General features: G+C 39.0%; 2 protein-coding genes across 2 annotated transcripts in view; both read left to right on the top strand.

Annotated features, from left to right (window-relative positions):
* Window positions 1-635, top strand: part of fscn2a (fascin actin-bundling protein 2a, retinal) — a gene marked incomplete at both ends in the record, with an annotated part of 5,167 nt that extends 4,532 nt beyond the window's left edge. Inside the window, 2 exons of the mRNA XM_080856087.1 lie at window positions 1-74; window positions 430-635. The exon at window positions 1-74 is cut by the window's left edge and continues 94 nt beyond it. Coding sequence (XP_080712213.1) covers window positions 1-74; window positions 430-635 — 280 coding nt within the window. The remainder of the gene's footprint in view (window positions 75-429) is intronic.
* A 3,798-nt stretch (window positions 636-4,433) lies between these two features.
* Window positions 4,434-11,461, top strand: LOC308379312 (transmembrane protein 235; the record flags this gene model as incomplete). The annotated part of the gene is made up of 4 exons (XM_080856398.1): window positions 4,434-4,620; window positions 4,893-4,964; window positions 8,195-8,332; window positions 11,169-11,461. 4 exons carry the CDS (start codon window positions 4,434-4,436, stop codon window positions 11,459-11,461), a joined length of 690 nt encoding a protein of 229 aa, XP_080712524.1.
* Window positions 11,462-11,882: the final 421 nt, after the last annotated feature.

Raw genomic sequence — 11,882 nt, 5'->3', positions numbered from 1 at the left:
CACCCTGGATGCTAACCGCTCCGTCTATGATATATTTGCTTTGCTCTTTAGTGACGGTGCATATCACATCAAATGTAAGTGAGAGAGGGTTACTGTGGGTGCATCTATTTGTTTGTGTGTGTGTGTGTGTGTGTGTGTGTGTGTGTGTGTGTGTGTGTGTGTGTGTGTGTGTGTGTGTGTGTGTGTGTGTGTGTGTGTGTGTGTGTGTGTGTGTGTGTGTGTATGTGTATGTGTTGGTGTGTATGTGTGTGTGTGCGTGCGTGCGTGCGTGCATGCGGAAAATGTGGTCCTACAGTCATCTTTTCTGTGTGTGTGTGTGTATGTGTGTGTGTGTGTGTGTGTGTGTTTGTGTGTGTGTGTGTTTTTTTTATGAGTCATCTTTTCTTCCGTTGTTTACTGTGAATAACAGGCCTGTTGTGTATTTTGTAGCAGGTAGTGGGACATTCTGGTATGTATCCAGCAGTGGCCTGGTCTGCTCTGACGGGGACAAGCCTGAGGACTTCTTCCTGGAATTCCTGGAGCATGGCCGCATCGCCATTAAGAGCAAGAGCGGCAAGTACCTACGTGGAGACCAGGGTGGAACACTGAAGGGTGATGCTGACAAAATCAATACGTCCTCACTATGGGAATACTGAAGCCTGGAGTGTATTTCTACTCCCTCATTCTTTAACGCCCAACCCTATATAGCCATTGCCCCCAAAACATACACCTCTCCTGGTCATGACCTCCTGTCTCTTCTCCTGAACCTTATTCCTTTCTCTTGAAGCCCTCCCCTCTCTCCATTCCATGCCCCTTAATTCAAAATCACTCGGCTTACTGAAGAGGCTGAGGACTCTGTCTTTTGACAAAAAATGAATTAGGTGGTAGGTGGAAATGTGACCATGTTTTCCTTTTCCTTCTTTTTTTCCAAACCAGAGTTGTGGGTACCCTTAATCATCTTTGCCAACCTGTACGGATTATTGAGTTTAATTAAACAGTTTGTAAATCTGTAAACTGTCTGGTTCACAAAGTTAACTGTTTGTATTGCATGTTAAGGCCATGATGACTTCAGAGTGTTTTTTACATGATTTGCCCTCACAGAGTTCATGGTAAAGGCTATTTTTGAAAGATTTACATTATTTACATAAGAATCCTTGTGAAGAGAACTGTACTTCCTTCTATTCTCTATCCCTACTTCTTTTAAAATATTTGGTGGCGTCGGAATACTAACAAGGACTAAATTGATGGGACACAAGAGTCCAGGTCTTTTCAGCAAATGGTTAGCTTATTAATGGAAAAATATAATGCAATTCTTAGCCTGTCCATGAATGCAGTTAGAAAACAGTGGTCAGGGGTGTCTAGATAAACCTGCAAAAGCCACTTGATGTTGAATTTTAACAGTTTTGCCCCCCTCCATTTCATTTCTCTCTCCAGCACAGCCAGTTCTTCATGTGTATCATACTTGCTAATTTTGACAGATGTATATACTGTAGATATGGCAGACAATATAGCAAAAAGTCATGTAATTTCAGTGTCTTTTTGAATGGGAGATTGGGGTATTTATTTACCAATAACTGTCCAAATTTCTGGAAGATTTTGATAAAGCGCCAAAGGTCACATTGTCAAAAGTGACTGTAAAGACTTTTGTTTTATGGAGGTTGGTTGTGAGAGTTGATGACTATTCCATTCCAGGTATCCATCTATTCCTTTTTTAGAAATATAAAATTACAAAGACCTGTCTGAAATAGTTTTGGTCTGAAAACCATTTAGGAAATTTCTGCAAAGATCAAACTCAATTAGGTGAACTTCTTCAGAATCAGAGGGGTGTTCTTTTTCCTTTGACTTGATGATTATGTATGCTCAACATTATTTTCTATTTGGCCTATAATGTCTGATATCCTGTACGCCATAGCTTTAATAAATGACATTTTTATGATCCAACAGATATCATTTGCGTCATTCACACCAGAAGCTCAGGATGAAAATATAAACTTCAGTTCACACATATATTAGCACAAGGCTCACACCCAATTGCCGCATTCGGAATCTCCATTTGTTTCTCTAGGCATTGCATTGTGAAGTCCGCCCCATAAGCATTATGTTAAGGAATCATAAGGAATCATTATAAAGAGTACTCTTCATTCAAAGCAATATACAATGAGCCTTGGTTTTAGGTGGCCTGATGGGTTGCAAAAATACTTATTGGTGGCATACATTTATTTTGAGAGACCTGTATATGGGACTAGGTTTGGATATGATGACCCTGGTATTATGTGGGGTGTTTTGTATAATACACTAAAAGAGAAAATGGATGTAGCAAACAGCTCATTTGCAACAACATAAGCCAAACAATATATTGAGCAGAATTATTGGGGAGATAATTCAGTTTCAGTCACTGTAACAGCCAGAAGCTTAATGTAGGAATAATCACACAGCATGCGCTACCAACAAAATTGGCAGGTCAAACACTTTTAGTGAGACACACACTCCATGACGTTTTCAAGCTGTCTCATACAGTCACACAATCAACATACTCCAATAGGTTGACAATATTGCATCTCACACAAAAAAAAAAAAAAAAACGAATTTAATGCCGTGACAACCCTGAAATCTGGCAACCAGATGTGATGACATATCTCTGGCTTATACGCATATGTACACAGTGGGTAATGGTAACACATTAGAAAAAATGTAATCCAAAAATGTTGTCAAATCGAATAAAGAATCAAACCGGAATGTCACTTAAAATGGCAATAGCTAGATGCTGTGCCAGTGTCAGTGAAGGCAGCAAAGGTCAAGTTGTGATGGCTTTTCTTCTCTGAAATTAATTCAGCTCAAATGATCAAGTCAAGGTACTTGTGTAAGACCCGCATCTTCAGCTTGTGGACTGCAGTGGATGGCTTTGGTCTGAAACATGTCTGCGTCTGCCCTTTTCTGGTTTGTTTTTATTGGCAGACTGTACAAATTATATTTCCCAGCGGCCTGCCATTTCATCATGCACCAGTGGACATACTCACAGTGGAGAATCTGTTCAGGTTACTGAAGGATCAATGGACATTTTTCTATATGCCTTGGTAAAAAAACTGTGGGAAATGAGGAGAGCTGACAGCTTGTAACAAGACCAAAATATTTTAATTCAGCACATTGAAAAGGTCTTTCAATAATTCAATTACATAAACCAGATTTTATTTGGCATTTGACCTTTCTATCCCTAAAGTGTTTAACCGAAGGGTGATATTGCAGCTCCTATGGGTAGCTTATCCCATAATGTTTAACAGGGAGCAGGAGTGCAATAAACAACAGCAAGTGGCCATATCAGCTGTAACAGCCTCTGTGAAGCCATATTTACTTACAAGCTATATTACACAGAAGTTGTTCCACAGGAGGACCATTAAAACTGCCCTTAAAACTCAGTGACCTTTTGAAATGTATCATAATTCAATAGCTGTTCAATCTTGCCATTCTTGAGGTGCAACTTACAGTTGGTCTCTGTGGGGAAATGGAATGTCAAGCTGACTCATAGCCTTTTAGAAAGTACCACAGTCATAGAGATGTATATTCAACCAAATACACCAAATATTTAGTGGCAAACCAACGTCTATGAAAGGGAAGTACACCCCATTTTATACTGGACTGTTACCTTCAGTAGTTGAGGTATTTAATGGTATGGCAGCATGACTAGTGAGTATTGAGTATTTCTAAGGTGTGGGCAAAATGTTTTCATTTTAAACAGGCTGATGTGAGCTCTATAACAGTGTTTTTCTTTTCAGCTCCTATGAACACATTAAGAAATGCCAAAAAGTAAAGTTAAGACTTTATACACATGTTTATTTTGTTGATTATCATTAGAACATCCATGACGCTTGTTGTCTTTTAATTAACATAGCCTGATTACTTTAACTTAACCCTTATTAAAATCAAAATGTTCTGAATAGCCATAGTCTCCAGTTAATATATGTTTCATCCTCTAAAAACTGAGCGCATGAAGAGCAAATTAATGAATGGTTCTCTTAATACCGCAGATCAGAACCTCAATTTGCACAAATGACCTATGTTTAATTGAACATCCAGCAAACAGCCATCATTGAGATGTGGTGAGATCACTGACATCTCACAAGCCACACAACGTGAACGATATGAAAAGATAATTTACAAACACATAATTGATCGATGCCTGTAGGTATGGGATGGATGACCAATAGGAATAAGAAATAAGTAATTACATGCAGTCTCTCGCGGCAGCATTGTTCACGGTTTGGTAGGAACTTAACGGACACGCTCGTGCTGAATGAGCGAGTGCAAGTGTTGAAAACAATATACGTTTTTTTTTTTTTAAAGTTCATATACGACATATACCTCTTGGCTGACATTTTGATTCAAACGGTTTTCTGTTCACACATCCTAACACTAGTAGCTTTCAACTGAAAACCAAGTGAATATCGGCGCCATAAAATATGATCAAGTTCGGAGCAGTCGTTGTTGCTGCAGGTGTACTGGGCTTTTTCAGCTTTGGATTTCTTGCCGTGGCAATTGGAAGCGAGTACTGGTATGTAATAGATGTGAATGTAGGTAACTGTTCAGACAGCCAATCCATGGCGGGAATGCAGAGTTCACATTCCGGATTGTGGAGAATCTATGAAGGTATGCTCAGTTTACTTTGGTAAATATAGACTTGATGTGCCTCTCACCGCTCTGTTAAGTTGTAGCGGGTTGCTTACAGTAATACCATACTTAATACCATCTTATTATTTTAAAAATCCTCAATTATTGCCTTTATCTGTATAACCATTTCACACAATTTCACAGCAATAAGGTGTTCTGTCTGAGTGTTTGGCATATGTGGGAACTGTATTATAATGATGCTTAAGGGAACAGGTTTGACAAAACACAGGTCTATGCCTCTTTTTGATCAGGACCGGACAGCAGCCTCCATGTCATCTCAGTGGAGGCATCCAATCACACTGCAATGGAGAAACACCTTCTGAGTAAGTAACATCAGCGCCGCATTGCCATGTCGTCCTTCAACTCACTATGTGGACTTTGCCTGTGATTGAAATGGGAAATTAAGGTTTATGTGGTGGTTGTAAGTACATTGTGTGATTCACTAGTCTTACATTGCTTCATATTCTTTCATCTCTGCATCTGGGCAAAAACCTCTCTTTGGTTTAAGTATAAGAAATATGGAAAGCTGTGGTGCATTTGGAATAAATTATCATAGTTTTGCATGCAGATTTCTTTGATATATCTTACAAAAGATAATGCTGTATTTTTTCACTGCATGCTCTCCATATGGACCCTTCTCATCATAATGTGGTTCATAGACTGATCTGCACATGTTCCTACAAGCTTTAGGTGGAGAACTCAGAACTATTGCAATCCTTATTTGATTGAATAAGTTTAATTGTCTGCAATCAAGAAGTGATTACCACTTTTGGCCTTGCCTAGAAGAGGACTCACAGCCTTGATTAATGTTACCTCCCTCCTCTCTACATGGACATGGTTCATTCTCTGATATTTGTTAAGAAAAAATAATCAGTGTCACCTAAAATGGTGTCCCTTAGATAAATAATGAGATGTTACTAGGGGACTTGTCAATTGAAATTCAGAAATATGAGGAAAATGTTGTAGAGAGAAAAGTTTTGTTTCAAGTAAACAAAGAAAAGATGACAATGATTGCCATGTTGGCAGTGCATTGTTTCCTGATTATAATAAGACTCTCAATTGAGGCCGGCAGTCTGGATTCAACATTAACGTCTGGTGACAAAGACTGCTCCATGCCTGTTACATTTATTTCCAGCATGACTTCATGAACAAATTGAGGTCAGGTGCACACAATGTCATTTCTGAAATGTTGGAAGTTCTTTACATATAGTTAGTACATACAATACCACTGTATCACTGACCCCAACCAAAGCTGCAAGAAACTTGAAGATTGATGACTTCGCTCAGGATGTGGCTTCCATTTGAAGTCATTTCATATGCTCGCTATAATATTCGAAAGATCAGACACTATCTTACGTCATATGCTACCCAACTCTTAGTTCAGATCCTGGTCATCAATAGCAATGGGTTTTTTTAACCGGTCTACCTGCATGTGAAGTGAGACTATTACAGGTGATTCAGAATGCATTGGCACATCTCGCCTTCAGCTAAAGACAAATGTCACTTCTCTCCTGATTACCAGTAACAAGACTTGCTTGATGTTTGAACGTTGTTGACTTGCTAGTTTGTCATAAACAAAGTAAGCAAATTTCAACAGGTTTCGCTAAGTTTAGCCACTAGCAAGACATCTTGTTAACGATGTTAGCAAGCTTGTTATAACCTCCTGGACAATGATGCTAATAAGTGCTCTCACGTCAGCTTCTTTGTAATGTTATAGTGATAGCTATGTTGGCTAGCTTGCCAAAAACTTCCCTAACACAGTCAAACATCAAGCAAGTGCAACACAAGACAAAGCAAGACAGCAAATATGTTACTAAATAGTCCAGCAGAAAAAGTAGCCCCCTACCTGGCGGATCCAAAAACTCCAAAGTGTTACTTTAATATTCGTATGCATTACATTACACACTTTATATATACATTTTTGTCATTGTTAAAATGTTATGTTTTGTAAGTCGCTTTGGATTTTAAAAAAAATCTGCTTACAGTTTTTCACTATTGTTAAGAAGTAAAAAGCGAAAATACGGCACAATCTGCACAACCTTCACGTCATGTATCAATCGCTCGCCCCAAGTGGGAAATACTTAAGACTCCCTTAACTGCATTAGACTCTGATTTTCCTTGTGAACACACTGATGTCAATTACACATCACGTTGTTGTTAAAACACTGTACACAAAGTTCTGTTGTTGCACACATTTCTCAAGTAAAATCTCAAAGCATCAACCTGCAAGACACAAATAGTCAAATCTCTAAACTTTCAGGTCTTTTGACCAATTTACAGTGAGGACTGCACCATAAAAGTGTCTTGAGCCTCTGTTTTGTTTGGTAAACTATTGAAAACTTTGAAAAGATCGACAACCAGAGAAGGAGAGGGGTAAGAGTGAGAGGAGGAGGAAGAGGAGGACAAGAAGGAGGAGGAGTAGGAGGTTGAGGAGTAGGAGGACAGAGAGAAGGAAGAGGAGGACAAGGAGGAGGAAGAGAATGAGGAAAAGGTGAAGAAGGAGGAGGAGGAGGAGAAAGAAGAAGGAGAATGGTCATCTCTAATGAGTTTTTCATGGTTTTTCATTAGAACCCTCAGGATGGAGAACAAGTACGAAATCTATTTGCCTTGTGTACTGTAATACTGCATATCGATAGAATATAGTGTGCTCACAGTATTTTTATTTTGCAGGACTGAAAGAGAACCACACTGGAGGAAGAAAACACACTTTCAATATTTTTTGAAAGCAAAGTAGCCTTGCAGGAGATATAAAGGGTTTTGCATTTTTTGTTAGTTGTTTTGGGATTTGTGTTTAGAGTTTTGAGAAAACGAGGCATGCTTTCAAAAAATGTGTGTAAGCAATTGAGAAAAACTGTAAGCATTTTGTATACAATATTATGTCAATACAATCTAGTGTTTGGTGGAACAGGAGACTGAAATTGTAAATATGGTTTGTGAGAACAACGGTATTGCTGTTTTATGTTTGACTATGAAAAATGTAGGCCTACACTGATACATTTTACAAAAGGAGTAATGGCTCAATGAGTCATTGTCATTCATATGGTGTGATTCGATGATTGTGTTTTCAATTTTGCACTTCTGTGTGCTGTAAATGCTTGGTAGTGTGCAGCAAATGCTTAGTTGTGTGTACTAAATTAATGTATGTGTGTGTGTTTTGAAAATATGGCTGTGTGTACCAAATGAATACACGAGTTCCATTTTGTGAACAGTTAAGAGATTTGATAGCAAAGAGTCATCTTGCAAAGGGAGTGTCAGGTTTTCAGTTGTCTGTGTGCAGTTTTGAGACAGCCGTTATTGTTTTGAAAAACGGGTTTTAGCAATAGTGAAAAACTGTAATACCTAAACATATAAAATAGGAAAAGATTAGAATTGTTGAAGTGAAAAAGTTTCACAAATATAATTCCCAATACTGTGTGTGTGTGTGTGTGTGTGTGTGTGTGTGTGTGTGTGTGTGTGTGTGTGTGTGTGTGTGTGTGTGTGTGTGTGTGTGTGTGTGTGTGTGTGTGTGTGTGTGTGTGTGTGTGTGTGTGTGTGTGTGTGCAATCCGGTCTAGGTCTGCACAGAGCCGTGGTGATACTTCTGCCGATGAATCTGTTGTTGCTGGTAGTAGGTGGCATCTGCTCTCTCTTCAGTGCCCTCACGAACAGCAGCTGTCTGCTCAAGGCCTCTGCAGCATACCTACTTCTTTGCAGTAAGTCTCTCTCTCTGTTCAATTTAGTACATCTCAAACAGAAATTAGAGTATATGTGTGTGTGTTTGTGTGTGTATCTGTGTTCGCTTTTCTACAAATATAAACCTTCCTATTAATATGGTACTCCCACTCAAGTGCTGGGCACTTGCATTAAAGATACCAGGATCTAGGAAAATAAGGTACCATATGGTACCAGGGTACTAAAGCCTGTCGTACATTTTTGTGTACTCTCAGTAAACTCTCAAACTATGTCAATAGAACACATCCTGTTTGCTGTGCAGGATATTTTCTAATCAACATGATGTGCATCCAAGACATATGGCACCATGTGTAATAAGTCTCTCCAGAGCATTTACTCTTGATGATATGTTTGTATGTGCAATGATATGTACAATGATATGTTTGTTATAATGCAGAAGTGCCGCGTATTGACACTGTGTAATTCTTCATTTGAACAACCCACATCCCTCGCTAACACAAAAACAACAACGCCTGCAACTGACCTGTGTCCATGTCAACCTCCAGTTATTGTAAACCTCAACGTTCTGTAGTCCCTTTTGTATTACATTTACAAAAAAATACATCCAAGAAATGCAAATTTGATTGCGGAGCAGTTTGCCATTACATGCTGGAGCTGCAATCACTCAATTTTTTTAGGTAAATAATGGCTAGCTAAAAATACAAAATGTGGAAACTTGTTCAGTGTTTCAAGCCATCTCCTCGGTTGTTCTTTACTATGCTGTGGCTAAAGAAAAGTTTCCCTGCATCATGGTTAGTTTAACCTAGGCTACAGTTTACAGGATGGTTGTAAGGGAAATAGGTAGCTTGAATAATGCTAGATTGCATTATTTCATGATGTCTTATGAATACAATTACTCTTAAAGGTTAGTTATGCAAAGGGAACTGACCTTTCCATGGCTTTTCACTAAAATATTTTTAGTTTCTATTGGCAACTGGCAGCTTTTGAACTGTCAGGCAAGATAAGTTTGATGTGAGGTTTTGGCAGCTAGTACTTTGTTCTGAAAATACACCACCACTAAAATACATCATAATTATAATGGCCAGCTGAATTTGCTGTGCATTCATTAGACATAGCAAATTATGATAATGTTATGATTTAAAGTGAAAATATCCCCAGTCACTTGGCATGCTCTTATAGAGCACTCTGTACCCTTCATGACGAATGTATGTATATTGCAAACAGGATTAGTTGAATACCAGTTAGATTTATTGGGACAGCAAGGCTATTTACCCTCTCCAGGTCTGAACGGGCTATCTTGGATTATACTCATGCCTAACAGCCGCCCTTGAATTGCTGATAAGATGATTCCCTTCTGGGAAAGAAGAACCACTTGATTGACATCTCTGTGTGACTGTATTACGGGGGCAATGTTGCTAACGAAATCAAATCAAATCATACTTTATTTGTACAGCGCATTTCATACCAGGAGGTAACACAATGCGCCTCACAGTAGGAAAAAGGGGGGGGGGGGTTACAAACACTTGTAAAGAGACCCAGATTTTGCCAGAGATAAGTAAACAGTAAAGGACTGAGTAAAACCGTAAAGGACTGCTCAGCACGGGGGGGGGTTTGGGGATACCAACACTTGTAAAGAGACCAAGATAAGTAAACAGATAAATGTGATAAGCAAGATCAAAGAGGTATGTCTTTAGTGCATGTTTAAAGGTTTCAACAGTTTCAGCCATTCTTAGGTATTCTAGCAGTATATTCCAAAGGCTGGGGGCATTGAAACTAAAAGCTGCTTTCCCATGTCTCTTTATCCTGGCTTTTGGAACTGTTAGGAGTTCAGTGCCAGAGAACCTCAGGGAACCACTGGATGTGTACATCGAGAGCATGTCTGTTATATATTCAGCTGCATGACTATGGAGTGATTTATAGACTAGTAAGAGAATGTTGAAATCTATTCTGAACCTAACAGGTAACCAGTGCGGTGATTTCATTACTGCTGTGATGTGCGTGCTCCGTCTTGTTTAAGTAAGGACTTGCGCTGCTGCATTCTGAATTTTTTTCAGTTGACTAATAGTTTTTTTGGTAGATCAGCAAGTTACAGTAATCTAGCCTGCTAGTGATAAACGCGTGCATTAGTTTTTTAGTGTCAGCCTGAGAGAGAAACGGTTGCACCTTGGCAGTGTTGGAGGAAGTACTGAAGTTAAGTACTTAAGTAAAAGTACAAGTACCCAGGAAAATAAAAGTAAAAGTAAAAGTACTACATCAACAATCCTACTTAAGTAAAAAGTAAAAAGTACTTACTTTTAAATGTACTTTAAAAGTAAATGTAAAAGTACTCATGCAATGGGTTGTCTCTCAATGTCTAGGCTTTGCCATTTTGATAAAGAAATAGCTACTGGTCATAAATGCCTCTACAGATGTCACTACTAGTAATAATCATAAGCAACAACATTTGTTAATTGGAAAGGTTGGTGTACTTATTGGGCCTACTGTCTGTAATACTGTTCACACTCTATCTTACAATTCTGCGGATGACAAGTTATCTACCAGGGATTATTTGCAAAGTTAATACCATTAAGCCAAACCAATAAAGACACAATGTTATATCTTTTAATCTTTTATTTAATTGTAAATGTGTAAAAAAATGGAAATATGAAACATGAAAAACAAATGGAGTTGTTAAACTGGTCAGAGTTTTATGCTCTTTTGATTGCAGAAAAAAAAAAAAAAAACATATTGAGTAACCCAAGACTAGGCATTACGTTTGCATGCCAGGCATTGGCAATGTTTCTTAAATGATAAAAAGATGTTTTAATTATATTTATATTACAATTTATTTATATTAACTACCCCCCTTCCCTGCAGGTCTGTTAACCCTCTCTGCCGTGAGCATCTATATCAGCTACTCCCAGCAGGCCCTAGCAGAGGTCCAGCGCACATTGGACGAGGAGACATTGTCTCAGGTGCACCTGTCCTTTGGCTGGTCTCTGACTGTGGCCTGCCTCTCGTTCAGCCTGCAGATGGCTTCTGGAATTTTACTACTTGTAGCAGCTAGGATAGCACAGCAGCTGGCTCGCTCTACCAACCCCAGAATCACATTGCAACCACTGGAGGCTCAGCCCAGCACAATTATGTCCCTCATGGGGACTTTAAGTTAATAACAAATACCCTTTACAACTTACTACAGCTATGGAACTGGAACTAGAGTAAGTGCACTACTGCTACGGAATTCAAATCAGTGTTATGGGTCTTGAATGGTTTTGCCATGCCAACAGTAGTGTTATTCCCATTCCGTAGCATTTGGAAACATGGGCCCTCATTTTCGATCATTTTCTGTAATTCTTCAGAAATGTTTCTTACGCGACTTCGTAAAAACAACGTAAGGGAAACGCTTCCGCTGCATTCCCGCACGCTTGAAAATGCGTTCATAAGCAGCCGGAGTCTTCTCAGCTGTGTTCCCTCGGATTCAGTGGCGGTTCTAGACCATATTTACTAGGGGGGCCAAGGAGGGGCCAGGGTTTAACCAGGGGGGCACATAAAAAACCCGCAACAAATGATATTTAAAGATTATAAACTTAT

The sequence above is a fragment of the Sprattus sprattus genome (genome assembly GCF_963457725.1).
Source record: "Sprattus sprattus genome assembly, chromosome: 18".
NCBI classification, from domain to species: domain Eukaryota; kingdom Metazoa; phylum Chordata; class Actinopteri; order Clupeiformes; family Clupeidae; genus Sprattus; species Sprattus sprattus.
The sequence above is the reverse complement of the archived record's forward strand: the minus strand, read 5'-3'. Positions and strand labels throughout refer to the sequence as shown.